Source organism: Schistocerca serialis, chromosome 6 (genome assembly GCF_023864345.2).
Source record: "Schistocerca serialis cubense isolate TAMUIC-IGC-003099 chromosome 6, iqSchSeri2.2, whole genome shotgun sequence".
NCBI classification, from domain to species: Eukaryota; Metazoa; Arthropoda; class Insecta; order Orthoptera; family Acrididae; genus Schistocerca; species Schistocerca serialis.
Window position 1 is genome coordinate 316,016,853 of NC_064643.1, and position 17,318 is coordinate 316,034,170.

Below are 17,318 nucleotides of genomic sequence, written 5' to 3' on the forward strand. Positions count from 1 at the left end.
AAATTTTGTAAACTGCAAGAAAATGTTAATTCCAGGAATGTAAAACTGGGGTTATACTTATAAGATTTTTTGTGTAAAAGAGAAATTCAGTTGAGTGCTTTATGCATTATGAGATAAAATTGTTGGCCAGTGCTTACCTTCAGAAGACTGGTGATAGACAGGTACAAAAGGGCCACACTACCTAGTTTTTGGAGCTAATAGTTCCCTTGTAGGGGAGAAGAGGTGGGGGGAGGGGGGGAGGAGGGCTATGTTGGGAAATGTTAAAAAAGGAGGGCAGGTCACTCTGATCCCATGATGACAGAGAACCCAACATAACTCCCTTGCCAACAAGGGAAATGTTGCTTCCGAAAGCTGCTTTGTGTGTCTCTTATAATTATATTTGTGTCCATCAGTGTTACTATACATTTAGTCTCCTGGATGTAAGTACAAGCAAGCAGTCCTATCTCATAATTTATTAGATTCTTTCCGTGATCCATTTGCGTATGGAATTATACAGTGAGATAAAAGTCGTTGGATACCTCCTAATATCGTGTCAGAGCTCCCTTTGCCTGGCGTAGCGCAGCAGCTCGATGTGCCATGGACTCAAGCCTTTAAAGGCCCCGTACAGAAATACTGAGCCATGCTACCTATATAGCCATCCATAATTGTGGAAGTGTTGCTGGTGCAGGAATTTTGTACTCGAACAACCTCTCAATTATGTCCCTTATATGCCCAATGGGATTAATGTAGGGCAATCTGAGTGACCAAACTGTTAGTTCAAATTGTTCAGAATGTTCTTCACACCAATCGCGAACAGTTGTGGCCCAGTGATGAGGCACATTGTCATCCTTAAAAATTCCATTGTGGTTTGGGAACATGAATTCCATGAATGGTTGCAGGTGGTCTCTAAGTACCCAAACATAACCATTTCCAGTCTTTGATCAGTTCAGTTGGACCACAGGACCTAGTTCACTCCATGTAAACACAGCCTACACCATTATAATGCCACTGCCAGCTTGCATAGTATCTTGTTGGCAACTTGGGCTTGTGGCTTCACGGAATCTGCACCACACTTGAACCTTACCATCAGCTCTTTCCAACTGAAATCGGGTCACATCTGACCAGACCATAGTTTTCCAGTCATTGAGGATCCAACTGATATGGTCGCGAGCCCAGGCGAGGTGTTGCAGGCAATGTCGTGCTGTTAGCAGAGGCACCTGCATCATTTGTCTGCTGCCATAGCCCATTAACACCAAATTTCTTGGCACTGCCCTAACGAATGCATTCATTGTATATCCCACATTGATTTCTGTGGTAATTTCATACGGTGTTGCTTGTCTGTTAGCACTGACAACTCTATGCAAACGCCCCTTCTCTCAGTCGTTAAGTAATGATTGTTGGCTACTGCATTGTCAGTGGTGTGGGGTAGTGCCTGAAATTTGGTATTCAGAGTACACTCTTGATCCTGTCGATCACAGAATATTTAAGTTCTTATTGATTTCCGAAATGGAATTACCCATGCGTCTAGGTCCAACGACTATTATGCATCAAAAGTCTGTTGATTCTCATTGTGCAGCCATAATCACATTGGAAACCTTTTCATGTGAATCACTTGAGTCCAAATGACAGTTCCACCAATGCACTGCTCTTTTATACCTTGTGTGCACCATACTACCACCTTGTATGTACATGTGTGTCACTAGCCCATGACTTGTCACCTCAGTGTATGTGCTTAATTGCCTCTGTAAATACTATAATTCTCTCAAAATTGTCTGCACAGTCCCTAAGGGACCAGCATTTGGTGGGTCATAGTGTATTCCTAAACTTCTCACTTAATGCTGGTTTCAGAAACTTCATAAGTCTGTAGATGTCTATGGATAATTGATGTTTACCTTCAAGTGTCTGCCATTTTGAGTTTCCAGCATTTCCATTAGGTTCTTCCGTGAGTCCAACAAACCTGTGAATGTTTCTGCAGCAGTTCTTTGAATACATTCAACATTGCCTATTAATAGTATTTGACATGGCTGCTACACATTTAAGCAGTATTCTAAGATAGCTTGCAGAGTGTATTGAAAGCAATCTCCTTTGCAGATGGATAGCATTTTGCCAGTATGCTACCAGTGAAGTTGAGTATGTCACCAGCCTTTCTCACAGTTGAGCCTACATGATAATTTCATGTCATATATCTACAAATTGCTACACCCAGGCATTTGTATAAGTTAAATGATTACAATTGTCTCATTGATAATGTAGCCATAGGATACAGCATTTCTGTATTTTCTGAAGTGCACAATTTTACATTTCAGAACATGTAAAACATTTCATGATTGCACCATTGCAACATTTTTAAGTCTTATCAAGATCTGACTGACTGTTTGTGCATTTTTTTTCAGAAATTAGACAACTATGCCATATGCAAAAAGTCTGAAGTTACTATTAAATTGTCTGCCATATCATTGAGATATATGAACAGTGATGGTCCCTATGCAGATAACAGGGGACTGCATGACATTAATTATACACCTGTCATCTAAGATAACAGGCTGTGTTCATCAAAAAATCCTCAGATCTCTCTCAAATTTATTCATCCCCTGATGACTATATTTTAATTAATAACAGTATAGTACTGAGTCAAATACTTTCAAAAGTTAAGAAACACCACAGCAACCTGGCTGCCTTGATCCATGACTTTCAGGATGTAATGTTTGAAAAGCACGAATTGAGTTTCACATGAACAATATTTTCAGAATCCATGCTTGTTGGCATTGAGGTGGTCATTCTGTTTGAGACACCTCATTACATTTGATTTCAGAATACATTGTAAGACTTTTCAACAGATGGATATCAGTGTCATAGGAGGGTAGGATTGAGGACCACTTCTGCTACCTTCTTGTAGCTGGGTGTGACTTACACTTTCTTCCAACTACTAGTATTTTATTTGATTAATCGACAGTGTATTCTATTTAAAATTAGGCTAACTCACCTGCAAATTCTGTATAACATCTGATATGGATTCCATGAGGCCCCTGGAGCTTTGTTCAGTTTTAGCAATTTTCTGTTTCGCAACACCACTGACAGTAATATCTGTATTACTCATCTTTGCACTGGTGCAAGAATTGAACTGGAGCAGTTCTTGTGAAAATACCATTATTGCTTTTGCTTTGTTATCTCCAGTCTCAGTTTGTGTATCAGCCAAGAGTATTTGGACACATTAACATTGGTGCCACTGACAGCCTTTACATATCAACCGAAATTCTTGGAGTTTTTTGAGAGTTATTGTGACAAAGATTCTGCCATAGGACTAAATGTTTCAAGTTCCTCATTGAGGTAGACATTGCTGCGCCTTTATCCAGTGTACTAAAGATCTAAATCATTTTACAGTGTTTTAAGTTCCCCTCTGTATTTTGGTTCAGTATAGACGTCCTCAGAGAGGTCAAATCTATATACCGTTAGATCTAATGTACTGGGTGTTTCATCACAGTGGTTACAAAGTTTCAGGAAAGATTGAGTGCACCTAGATGATGGAAAATTACATAGCAATGGATGGTTGGAAACACTTTCTTAGCACGGTAGTGATGACGTGAATCACTAGGAAGGAAGGATACAAGCAGGGTAAGAAAATATGTTTACTATGTAAGAACAAAAGCAGACAACAATAACTATCAAAGAAGGTGTTCGAAATTACGACTCTGAATCGTGATGCAGACCTCACATTTCTGGTGCAAGAAATATCTGATCGCCTGGAAAATGCTGAGCATTCCCCAGACTTCCCCAGCAGTTGCCATGATGCATGCAACAAGTTCCTCAGCACTGTTAATGGAGGTTTAATACACTAGCGTCTTGACATATCCCCAGAGGAAGTAGTTAAGGCAAGTGAGGTCTGGCCGTTTTGCTGGCCAGTACAATGGAGCATCCTGGCGGATCCAATGTTGATGATACATTGCATTCGGATGATGACGCACATCAAGACTGTGGTATGTGGGGGACCATCATGCTGTAATCATATCGCAGAATGCATTGCAGCACGTATGTGTGCATCGTCCAATAGCTGAAGCAATATTTGCTGAAGAAAGATGAGATAGGTTCCACGTGACAAATGCTGGGCACGAAGTACAGCCCAACTAGATGGTCAATATAATACTGGTCTATACAGTAACTGAAAATTGTCTGTGGACTGCACAATTCTTGTTGCGTCATATGCACATGGGTGTTGTGGAAGTTGGACATCTACAACACCCCCCCCCCCCCCTGCGCGCGCCCACACACACACACACACACACACACACACACACACACACACACGCTTGTGTCACCTCATCAGTGAAATAAATGGTGGCTGGAAAATGGAGATCTGTTGTACCGCCGCGCAATTGCGACTTGTGGAGCAAAATGGTTTTCATCCAGTAGCTGCAGATGCAGGGTCTGTTAAGCTACAATAATTGCAAGTGCTCTTTAATAACTGCAGTAATTAACCTTGAAGAGACTAGTTTCTCTTATAACAAAAGAAAAGCCTGGCATTAAATTTCCTGACTTCGTGAACTTAGTTGGAACTTTGATTCTCGAACTTTCTTTGTTTTAGAGGCTGTGTTCTCTAACAAGCTCAAAAATTGGGCAATTTATGATGAATGCACCTGAGACAACATACTGCTATTGAAGGAGGAGAACATAGTATGGTATAACAGTTCCAGTCATTGCAAAACACTACTACACCACAGTAGTTGCCTTCAAGAGATTTGTTTGTGTTGCAATCCTACACTTTCAAACACTTCCGTAGAACAAACTGGTTTAACAAGCAAAAAAAAGGTGGATATATTCTATTGATTACATAAATAGCTACACTACAATTAAGGGGAAATGATTTTCAAACCGGATATTGCTGCTGAATTTTGTAGAATACAGAACTGTAACTCACAGTAGTCGATTTAATATGTAATATGTTATGCACAACACTCTAAAAACCCCAAAAATATGTAGAGATATACCTTCATTCGCAAAGATGTACTATAAAAGTAACTGGAAGGATTGTCTGCAGGACACTAATGCCAAAATTGTTTAAAGCACAAATGTAGATTACAACTAATGCTGCAGTACGAAACATATAAGTAGATTTTAGTATTAAAAAATAGACAATTTATCATGACACATGCACAAGTTTTGATTCAGTCAACTTACATAGCTCATTTAAATTTAATCTAAAATGTTGGAGTCTAGACCATCTATAAATGAAACTTACACACTTCATCACTATATTGCAACATCTGCCAAAGACGTCTTAGTGCAGTTTGAGAAATACAACTAACATAATTTAAAGGGTTGTGGTGTAAGTCATATCCAAGTGGCAGAAAAGTTCGGTGATAATGTTGCACACTCAGATGAAATTGTATTACAGGAAGTACACTCATTTCAGAGTGGAAGTTGTGTAGAAAGCATCACTACAGATTTTTCTAGCATTTCTTATTGACTACAAATAATTTAATGGTTAAAGATAACTATTAACTGAATAGTAGATGGGCTGATAAGTTTAAAGGCACAGACAAAAGTATTTTAGCTTTGGACACATCCACACACACACACACACACACACACACACACACACACACACACACACACACACACACACACACTCTTCTGTGCAACTACATTATCCCTGCACATTGTTATTTGCATCATACTAGGACTTTCCATTACCATATTTAAAGCTTAATAGTGTTCCGACAGTGGAAGATCTGAGATTGAATAACAAGTGTATAAATTAGGTTACTGTTCACTACATACAGGAGGCCTTAATTGGCAGGTAGTCACATTTAGTTCGATACTGTCCAGTAGTCTAACTTTAAATGTGCCTTTCTGCCACTCAAAACACGTATGTGGTGAGTAGCAATCTACCCAATTTACAATGTGTACTGTTATTCCACATGTCTGACAAGATTTATTTTCTCTGGTTACTTTTACACTGTTAGAACAAGTCTGTTTTTCTACATTTTCTAATGTGCTTAAACATTCAAAACGCTTGTTGACTGTAATTTTCGTGGCGTAACTACTAGCCTTACTTTACTTTTTCAGTAATATATTAGTCTGTTATATACATAATATTGCATACATTTTATTTTTAAAAAATTCTTTGTAAAACTTAAACACATCACACATGTCAGTATTTCTGTATTTATAGTGAAGGCTTTTCCTTGTCACTCAAGAATTTTCACATGTAGTCAACATAGCAGAACTGTGTTTACTTTAACATAACACCATAAGTGTACCACCTATATCCATTGAAGTATAAGAGTAGTTTAAGATGCAGATGTAAGAATACTTCTTTTAAATATAACACTAAAGTAATGCTTGCCAATTTTTGTTACAGGTGAAAATAATTATGGCCACCAACCGTCCAGATACTCTCGACCCTGCCCTGCTAAGGCCAGGCCGCCTTGACAGAAAGATTGAGATTCCTCTTCCTAATGAACAGGCACGCCTTGAAATTCTTAAGATACATGCTGGACCAATTGCAAAACATGGTGAAATTGGTCAGTGTTTCTTAGCTGTATTATATATCACCTAGTTTATTCCATATGGTTGTCTACATAAGGATGTCATTCATGTGCATTACTTCTTTACTAGTTGTCTGTATATTCTGTGAATTTTTGCACTTTCATTTATTTTTGAACTCGTCTTGTTCAACGGAAAAGACAAGGATTCTATGAAAATCACCTTGGCTGTGGGCTATTCAAACAGATTTTACTATTCCGCATATACGAATGGCACATACTTATTAAAGACCACATTCTGTGCAAATATGAGTCACAAAGTAACTTAAAGATACAGAGGACATTTAACAATGGTTTTGTCATTTCTTATTGAAGAGTTCATTTGGTTTGTCATCAGTTAGTTGTGGTAATAATACACTGGGTTTATATCAAGGTTGAATCAGACATATTGATTACAGTAATAAAACTGCCTTAAGTAACTCTAGATATTTCTATATCACAATCTGATCGTGTTGGTGATGAGTGTTTATGCAGATCATTATGCATGACCCATATTAGAGCTATTGCTGTCTTTCATTGTGTAGTATTTTATGTAGGCCCATTACATTATGAATATATTTTGTGTTTCTGTGCACACTAAATTACAAGATGTTAGTCGACTTGTTTACATGTAAATCATGCCAACATAATTTTCATGTCTCCCTTCTGGCCTTACACTACTGTTTTAATAACAAAACAGGCACTCTGGATGGAACATTGTTGTAATAAGTCACAAAGTTTATTTTACATTACAAATATAGTACTAAGAGATTTTGTAAAATTTGTTGAGTCCAGTATATTTTTGTTGTAAAGTATCTGGATTTTTGTATTGGTTGATAACATTTATTTTCCAGAGCAAATATACAGTCCAATACTTCAATGTAACCGATGTGTGGCAAAATGATCAATGTGCTGCACATCACTTGGAGTCAGTTGTGACATTTTTTGATAGGGCATTGTGTTGACACTACTTATCAAAGATTCATGAAGAAATTTTTCTTCCAAGTGACCATGCCGAACTCTTGCCTCCATTTTGCAAGTCATAAAAACTTGCATTTATATTACAACAAGAATACTTCTACTATACACTCTTGAAGGTACTAAGGCTTTCTATAAGTCCGTGCATTGTTAGATTTTCAAGCTTGTTCCTTATGACATAAAATAATGTTGCTGGCATTCTAATTTCTATTAATAGTGTAATTACTATGGTATAAATGTTGCTATAATTCTACTTTCAAGAGTGTGCGTGTTTAGTATTCTCTATGGTGGGTAAAATAAAACTGGCCTGGAAAATATTTGCAAAAGGATATCACAGGGTTGTCCCTTGTTAATGAACATCACAACAGATGCTGGAAATGGTCACTGTTGACATTGATGCAGTGCCGTGTGCTCAATTTATCAATCTGCGAGACACATTTAGCAACTCTGCGTGAGGGATAGCAGCAGTTGCATTTCGAATGTTCTGATGTAGCTCTTCAGTGTGTGAGGATTATTTTAGTATGTCTGATGGTTCAGTTTGCCACACAAGTAAAAATCTCAGGGCCAAATAGTTCTCTTCACCTTGTGCAGTCACGACGAGGTTGTCAAGGCTGGGTGTGCTTCTGCTCCATCTTGCTGAAAATATCTGCACTATCATTAATCTTCTGTAAACTGATCCTCATATAGAGTAAACTGATTCTGAACATACCAGTTAGCATTAACAGTATGGTGAAAGAATCATGTTGCACTGCAAAGCAACAGCTCTTCGTAATAGCGATGGGGATTTTCTGATGCATAATGGCACATGTTCTGGGAGTTCACGTACCCTGATAGGCTGAACCATGCCTCATCTTAAGACATGAAAAACTGAGGAATCGAAAGTACTGATTCCACTTCACTCAGAAACTGTAGTCAGAGCTCAAGACAGAAAAGATCGTCTGGACGCTTTTTACTTGTGCACGACATTAAATTTATAAGTATGCATATGCAGGTTGTTTTTTGATAATTGTTCAGTGTAAGAATCTTTTAATTCCCACTTGCACAGATAAACTGTGTTGAGATTTCATCAGACTTTGTTCCAGGCTTCCCTTCACTTGAGCTGTTTTCTGGTGTTTGAAGTCTTTTTGGTCAGTTGCAGTTTTTATTCATTGCAGAGCTTGTTTCACACCATTGTGTTTGCAAGTTTTGCATTGCAGACATTTTTTTGTAGGTCTTGACAAAATATTTCTAGTCTTAAACTATTGTATAGATAGTTCCACACACATTTTCCACAAATTGTGCATAACTCCTGACAGTGGACACGAACTGATTTATCGTGAGCACCATTTTGTGTAGCATTCAGCTGATCACTAAACATGTTTGCTACTCTCACTCAGTTGTATGCGATTATGCATTGTGAGAAATTCAAACATAACTTGCAACAATAATTGTATGTTGCTATGGCATTGGAGATTGCAGCATTAGAGAGTAGATGATATCCATTAAAATCTGCCCTCAGCAATCCATTCTCATGATAGTTTATCTGTTTTCAGTTTCAAATTCAGCACTCTGCAGCTTCTACACTAGGTGTCACAGTTGGTCAGTGAAATCAAAACATTCCAGTTCATTGTTTCTCATTTATTACTGTCACACTTCTGAAACAACATGGGCATGTACCAGCACCTCCTTCCCCCTTCCCCAAGAAACCTTAAGCAGGTGCTTCAGAAGTACTGAAATGTTTGATTTAAGGATCTTGATCTAATGCTGTCATTAATTATGTAGCAAATAGCAGTACCAGTTGTCTCTTGTAGTAGGATTATCTGATAAACAGTGTGTTTTACACTGGCCTTCGCTGTACGTCCCACTTATAAAGAAAAACAGATAAAGTATTTTAAAATATATCATCACATAAGAAAAACTATTAATACATAAAATTTTTATGTTCTAGATTATGAAGCAGTAGTGAAGTTATCTGACGGTTTCAATGGAGCAGATCTGCGGAATGTATGTACAGAAGCTGGTCTTTTTGCTATCAGAGCTGAACGAGAATATGTTATACAGGAGGACTTCATGAAAGCTGTGAGGAAAGTAGCAGATAACAAAAAGCTGGAATCAAAGTTGGACTATAAGCCTGTGTGATTTTTTTTATTCAATACAATTATTCTGCTTACTGTGCGTTTGCAATTTTTTTTTTTTTTTCGATTTTGTGTTCAAATACAATGAAAAAGTAAAACTTTTAACCACGTACCTTGTGATTAATCTCCCATGTTGTTCCTTCAGGTGATTTTATCGTTTGCTTTTTTGTTACAGTGCAGATGTTTCACATTCAATAAATTATTTTCTATTAAATTCAAATAATATTTGTCATTATTCTGTTTTATACACATCAAAGCAACGCAGTACATGATATCTACGAGGGCGGTTCAGAAAGTAACCTCCGATTGGTCACAGTGCGGGTTGTGGGGGGATTAGCGACGCCATCTGTGCGTTCACGCACTCAACAGGTCAGTCGGCATCAAGCCGTGGTCGAGTGAACGTCGTACCTGCGCCAGTTTAGTTTTTGTGGCAGTTTGAAATGTGTGCTGCAATAGAAAACCCTGCCAAATGTGAAGTGCGTGCTGTCATAAGGTTTTTTACAGCCAAAGGATATTCTGCAGCAGCTATTCATCGTGAGCTTTGTGCCGTGTACGGACCAAGAGTTATGAGTGAAGGAGTTGTCCATGAATGGGTACGTTTATTTAAAAGTGGACGAGAAAACGTTCATGATGAAGAGAGGAGTGGTAGACCATCATTGGTGACTGACGAACTCGTTCAGACAGTTGATGCAAAAGTTCGTGAAAATCGACGTTTCTCAATGTCGGAGTTGTCTACTGGTTTTCCACAGATTTCTAAGACTCTCTTGTACGAGATAGTGACAGCAAGATTGGGTTACCGTAAGTTCTGTGCACGATGGGTGCCCAAAATTCTTACCGACCACCACAAAACTCAAAGAATGGCCTCTGCATTAGACTTTCTGTCACGTTATGAGGACGAAGGAGAACCATTGTTAAACAGCATCGTGACCGGTGACGAAACCTGGATTAAGTACGTGAACCCTGAGACAAAAGAACAATCAAAGATGTGGGCACATTCAAATTCGCCTACCAAACCAAGAAAAGCCTCGCAAGATTTTTCTGCCAGAAAACTGATGGCAACGGTGTTTTGGGATGCCGAAGGGGTGTTGTTGGTTGAATTCATGGAATGTGGTACGACCATTAATCAAGACGTGTACTGTGAAACAATAAAAAAGTTACGATGGGCTATACAGAACAAACGCCGTGGTATGCTGACTTCCGGTATCATTTTTTTGCACGATAACGCCCGTCCTCACTCTGCTCACAGAACAACGGCCCTTCTTGAGTCCTTCAAGTGGGACGTTATCAACCATCCACCTTACAGCCCAGACCTGGCGCCAAGTGATTATCACCTCTTCATGCATTTGAAGAAATGGCTCGGGTCACAGCGGTTTGATGACGACGAACAGCTCAAAGATGCGGTCACAGGCTGGCTCCAGGCACAAGCGGGTGATTTTTATGCAGAAGGAATTTCAAAGCTTGTGAAGAGATACGATAAGTGCCTCAATCGCTATGGAGACTATGTAGAAAAATAGTGCAAAGATGTAGTTATAAGATGTATATATTAAAATATTTTTATTTAACTTGGTGTATTTTTTTAAATCAACCGGAGGTTACTTTCTGAACGGCCCTCGTATATAAGAACCAACTGATACACAACTCAATTAATTATATAAGTTGAACTAAAACTTAGACAATACCCTGCACGATTTACTCCAATTAGGTAAAAAGTTCTTTCTTGGTTAATTTTTTTGTAACATTTCAGAGGCCTTGTTATTTAGTAATACTGTCATTACTTTACTGTCTTTGTACATCCAGGTAAGAAGTAGAAAAAAGTATAATGATGGCTGTGCATAAATTCCAAATACTGCAAAATGCAAAGAGAACGAAGTCATAGCTGACATTATGATATTACTGTCAAAATGAGTCCCTCGGGAATACCAAAAAATGTTTTAAATAAGGAAAAATTGTTTACTTGAATTTTATAATCTGTTTTTTATGCCCAAAGATATTTTGTGCTGTGTCAAAGGAAAATTCAGTCGAGAAAACCAATTAATTATGAGACAAGTTACTGGCCAGTGCTTGTGCACTGGAGGCAAAAGTTTAGTAATGCCAATCAGCATATAAAAGTGATTACATTATCCTATTTTTTGGAACTATAAATTCCTTCTTTGGGGAGGAAAAGGGGATAATGCAGGGCAAATTAAAAGGCATGCCACTCAAATCATAGGTTGAGAAGAAGCAGAACAAGGGTAGTGTGTGTATCGGCAGTATTAAACATTATACTTCCTGAAGGTAAATCTTGGCCAGCAATCCTGTCTCATACTTAATACCTAGTGCTGTGTTGCTCTCACGATATTTAAACTCTTTCCACCTTCTTTGACCCTTAATATTCACAAATTTTATTTTTTATTAATACGGTTATCTTCAAAATTAAATAAATAGTTATTAGTAATATTTGTGGCAGACAATGCACTTCATATTACAAGCTGTTGATGCATTACCGACTGGAACACACGACAGATACCAAATGAATACCTTAAAAAAGGTTGGTCTTGTAGGAAGTACCCAGGTTATCTAAAATGTCTTTTTAAGCTATAACTTGTCCATATTGATATGTACAGTGGAACCTCGCATAATGAGCATAATTCATTACAGAATTTTACTCGTGGAATAAAACACTCGTCAACCAAAAAATTTTATCCCACATAAATTAATGTAAAATATGATAATGCGTTCCATACAAAAAAGTACTAAAATCTTTCTTATTCATGTCATTTATTCAAAGAAAATTATTTTCATGATACATAACTAATTCTTTTTTACTAGGAAGCTATCTAATCATTTGTTTCTGCTAAATCTTCAACACTTAGCAAAAATGCAATGCAGCATTATCATCAAATTTGTAGCGCGCTTAGCCACTGTGTTGTTGGAATGATTTTTTTCATTGTGTGATGAAACTGATTTCCACGCTTTCAGCATTTCTCTTATTGCTGCTTTGCTGTTACTGCTGTCTCCTCGTCCTCTTCCACCTCTTTTTCTGAAGAACTCCTCTCCATAACTTCCTGCTGTGAAACACACTGCAACTCCATAAGTTCTTCATTTCTTGGCTGTGATCTTCCACAAGTTCATTGTTATCCCCTTCTAGTCCCATGCTCTTGGCCAAAGACACAATCTTGTTGACTACAGGCTGACTCAAATGCCTCAGTCACACTTGACAATGCACTCTGGCCAAAGCTTGTTCCAAGCAGAAGGTATAGTTCTCTTTGTAACCCCTTCCAATGCCTTTTCAATAATCTTGATGCAGGCAACGATGTCGAAGTGATATTTTCAGAACACTCTGAGAGTGAGATGGGTAGCTTCAGTCAACTCAAAGCAATGTTCTAAGAGTGCTTTAGTGTGAAATAATCTGCCGGTCCATTGGCAGGAGTAATGGAGTTGTGTTGGGAGGCAGATAATGCCTCAGAATCTACGCTCATCTTGAAGTTGCTGATGAAGTTCTCTGCTGCCTTTGTGTCTGAGCTGGCTGCTTCGTCGTGCCTCATAATGCTGTGGATGTCAGTTCTTCTCTTAAACTTCTTGAACCACCCACAGCTTTCTTTAAACGCTTCTGCCCCTGATGATCCTTGCAGCTTATTAACGAGGTCGGCAAAAATCATTATTGACATCTCACAAATGATGTTCCCATTAATAGTGTCACCTTGCAATTGTTCTTCATTTATCCATATAAGGAGCAACCTTTCGACACTGTCCAGAATTTGAAACCATTGATTAGACACTCCTGTCACTCCCTTTAAAGCGTCTATCTCCTTAATCTTGTTCTTGTTCTTGAGAATAGTGCAACTAATTGATGTAGACCGATCGTATGTGGCTGCTAAATCAGCAGTGTTTACACAACATTCAAGTTTTTCAGTGATTTTGTGTTTAATTTCTAATGTCATTTTCTTTATTATGGTAGTCTTTTTGCGGTTTTATCTACAGGGACATTTCTACAAAGGTTATTAAAATTTGCACACAAAAACGCTATGTGATCACAATCTGCACCAAGATGGCAGCAGAAAGAGCGTTAAATCCAAACTGCTATGTGTACTAAAGACACTGTTCATATGCTGCTGCCAACAATGAAAGGTGTTCATATTGTTGAATGTTTCCTCTGCTGCACATGAACGGCTGGTGACGTCACACTAAATTGTCGTCACACATTATGCGAAACATCGCTCGTTAAGAGTGTCATTTTCTTAAGGTTTGTTTTGCTCGATTTGCAGATTACATATTATGGGAGGTGCTTATTAACCAAGATTCCACTACAGTTCAAATTTTCATTATGTTAAGATCTTCTTTGCTTTCTGATATTAATGATAGTGTTCAAACGAGATATACAGGTGAAACTTCCATTCAGCTGTCTTTATTGTGCATAAAAAACTGGAAAACTGATTTTTTATTTAAATACATAAGAAAAAATTATTTATTTTCTTAAATTATTCATTGACACACTATCCTTGCTCATCCACTACTTACCTGTCCCTGTGTTCATCTGGCTCGTCAAATGTAAATACCTTGTTTACAGTTATTAGTTCAAACTGCCACTGTAGTTACTGTGCTGACATCGCTTAAATGCCAGGAATGACATCTGTCCTGGAACTTTTGGGATGGACAGTGCATATAGTGGTGTAGGTTATGGTCCCCTGCAAGTCATTCACAGGGTTTGGCCTTCTTTGTGACTAATTGACCCCTCCCCCCCCCCCCCCCCACACACACACACACACAAAAAATTCTTGTTAACTACTAGAGCCTTAAAAGTAGTGTCAAGTTACAGAATGGTACAATAGTGTAGGGATTAAGTTATTTGGTTGGTATGCTGAAGTTGAGTTAATCCTGTTATCCCACCTCCCCAATCTTTATTGAAGTGATTGTATCCATTATTGTTATTGAATTCTTTGGTTGAAACACAATAACTTATTTCTAACTCATGTCACATCAGTTTAATCATCATATTAAGTCATTTGCTTGTTCTCATTTTTTTATTTTTGTCTATGTGATTGTAATTATTTTTAGTTATCTCTTGCAATATTTAAAGGTTTAAAACTGATACAACAGTTTAAAAAAGATGAAGTAATCTAGTTGTATTGCTTGTGCAATGGTGTCAAAAATTTAGTTTTCATTACGAGATGTAATCATTGTACTAATGTTCGAACATAAATTGCGGTTCAATCCCGTCTCCGGCCATCCTGATTTAGGTTTTCCGTGATTTCCCTAAATCGTTTCAGGCAAATGCCGGGATGGTTCCTTTGAAAGGGCACGGCCGATTTCCTTCCCAATCCTTCCCTAACCCGAGCTTGCGCTCCGTCTCTAATGACCTCGTTGTCGACGGGACGTTAAACACTAACCACCCCCCCCCCCCCTCGAACATAAATTGTTGTTGCACCCTGGACAAAATAATGCAGACAAAGATTTTAATGAAAGAGTGCAGAGGTAATGGAGGACAGAAATATGAAATGATTAAAAGAAATTGAAATGAAATAAATACGTAAAAATAATTAAAATATCTTTGTCAGTGATTCTAACTTGAAAAATGAGGGGAAATAGAAAAGTAAATATGGTGAGTTACAGCAAAGTTTTAGAAATGAAAAAAATGTTTAAATATAATTAATTAAAATATAACTTATGACCCAATTATTTTGATAAGAAGGGACTCAAACCCGTAACCTTTAGCTTCCCAGTCAAGTAACTTTGGTACTGCTGTTCTGCTATTTAATGCTACTTTAAAGGCAGCAAAAAAATTCTGAAACTATTTTTTGTCAGTTAATCACAAATGACAACTACTGTGAATGGCTACAGAGTGCCTGATACCAGGTTTCCTACCCTTTCATCATATATGTGGTTTGAAAAGTTGATGCCGTCCCAAGGGATCACCCCTTATAAGTCTTCAGCTAATTGTGCAAATGTGCATGCGCATGCCCCCCCCCCCCCCCCTCGGCATGCGCGCGCACAGTTATCCAAGCTTTCTAAAAAGTATTTCCTTCCTGAGAGAGAAAAAAGGAAATGCTAGAAAAAGAGGAGCGGGTCACTCACAGGGGAAGCCCCCTCGCTCCCCCCACAGATTTAGTGGTAACATGGTCATTAGAAAACTGAACACAGATCAAGCATGAAAACAGGAAGAAGGTGCACTGGACTGTGAAAAACAAAATAGAAATGGTGAATGCTCCAAGCTCAACAAATGAAACATCGAGTAGAGTACAAGTGCTGTGATGTTGTGGTTAAGTGGTCATGGTGTGGGACTGCAAAGTGGGCGAGCCAGGTTGTAAACCCCCTCATGCTATTTATTTATTTTTTCCACAATTTTATGAAATGTCCCACCAGTCATTGAAATGTTTCTTCTTTCTGTAGTCTTGGCAGTTGTCATACTATATGTTGGTTATAGAATATGTCTTGTGGTAAGAATACATTACCACCACAAGTAAATGTGATTAATAGTGAGAACAGGTGAGATACCATGCAGGCATGTCACAGAAAAGAAAACACCATATAAACCAATGTGAACTATGTTACAACAATGGAATTGAAGAGTCAAAATTTCCAAAACAGAATGCAACTTCAAAAATGTTAAAAACATATGTTTTGGCAGAACACAGAGAAACTGTGTGACTGTGAAACTGTTGCATTTATTTGTTGCGGCTTATGTGACGAACTATTGTTTTCATCATTTCCTTGGGAGTGATCACATCCACATTCATACGAACACCTAAATCTGGTAAGGAGGCACATCTCACTCACTCACATACAAATTAGATCCTTTCATATAACACACATACTGTCACTAATGCTGTGTATGGCACACTGGACATGTTTTCCGGCGGAGGATTCGGTTGACTTGTAACCTTGTCATCAAATGTTTGCATTTCCCTTACAGAAGCCACTTCCTTTTGACTCTTAATAGAGTAGTTGTGTAGAATCAACTTTCATTACAGGTCCCTTCCTTATGCCTTGCTGTTGCAAACGGATGTTACACCACAATCCAGACAAAGACTTTACTCAATATCACACTTGTTAAGCTTAGACTGTTCACTATTTCCATTATTATTATTATTATTATTATTATTATTTCCCCACAGTTCAGTACACCTTCTTCCTATTTTCATGCTTGATCTGTGTTAAGTTTTTTGATGGACTGTCCACTGGGGCCTCTTACCACTAAATCTAAGGGAGGTGTGATGGGGAGTTTCCCTTGAAAGCGACCCACATTTAGTGAGGATAGGGGAGAATCTCAAACTAAGATCATAATGACCTGCCTCTCATTTTGAAGCTACCCCTCTTTTCTCCCTGCTCGTGGAGCTAACAGTTCCAAATGCTAGGTAAGCTTTTCTACTTTCATAAATGCACATTGTTAGTACTTTAAATTTTGCTTCTTTAAGGTAAATGCTGGACTGCCTTTCAATCTCCCTGCAATTTTTCAGTGTTCTCAACTGCAGTTTCTTCTAAATACAATGTACTGGAAACATAATTTGTGAGGGGGAAAACTTAAAACTTCTGCAACAAGTGATCACCATTGTAAAAAGGTTGGTGGAAAAGCATTCCAATGGTGTCCATGCAGTAGGTAAGCTTCACTTACAAAAAAAGAACTGGGGGGGGGGGGGGGGGGGGGGAAATTTTGGTAATTTCCCACTTTCCTCCCATCATATTTGTTTAAATCCTTTGTTTCCTAATAAGGCAATTTTGGGAATAATTCTGCTGAGTGTATGTCACCAGC

General features: G+C 38.2%; 1 protein-coding gene across 1 annotated transcript in view; it reads left to right on the forward strand.

Moving 5' to 3' along the window:
* Window positions 1-9,697, forward strand: part of LOC126484496 (26S proteasome regulatory subunit 10B) — a 67,772-nt gene extending 58,075 nt beyond the window's left edge. Inside the window, exons 8-9 of the mRNA XM_050108034.1 lie at window positions 6,338-6,500; window positions 9,406-9,697. Coding sequence (XP_049963991.1) covers window positions 6,338-6,500; window positions 9,406-9,596 — 354 coding nt within the window. The 3' untranslated portion in view covers window positions 9,597-9,697. The remainder of the gene's footprint in view (window positions 1-6,337; window positions 6,501-9,405) is intronic.
* The last annotated feature ends 7,621 nt before the right edge of the window (window positions 9,698-17,318 follow it).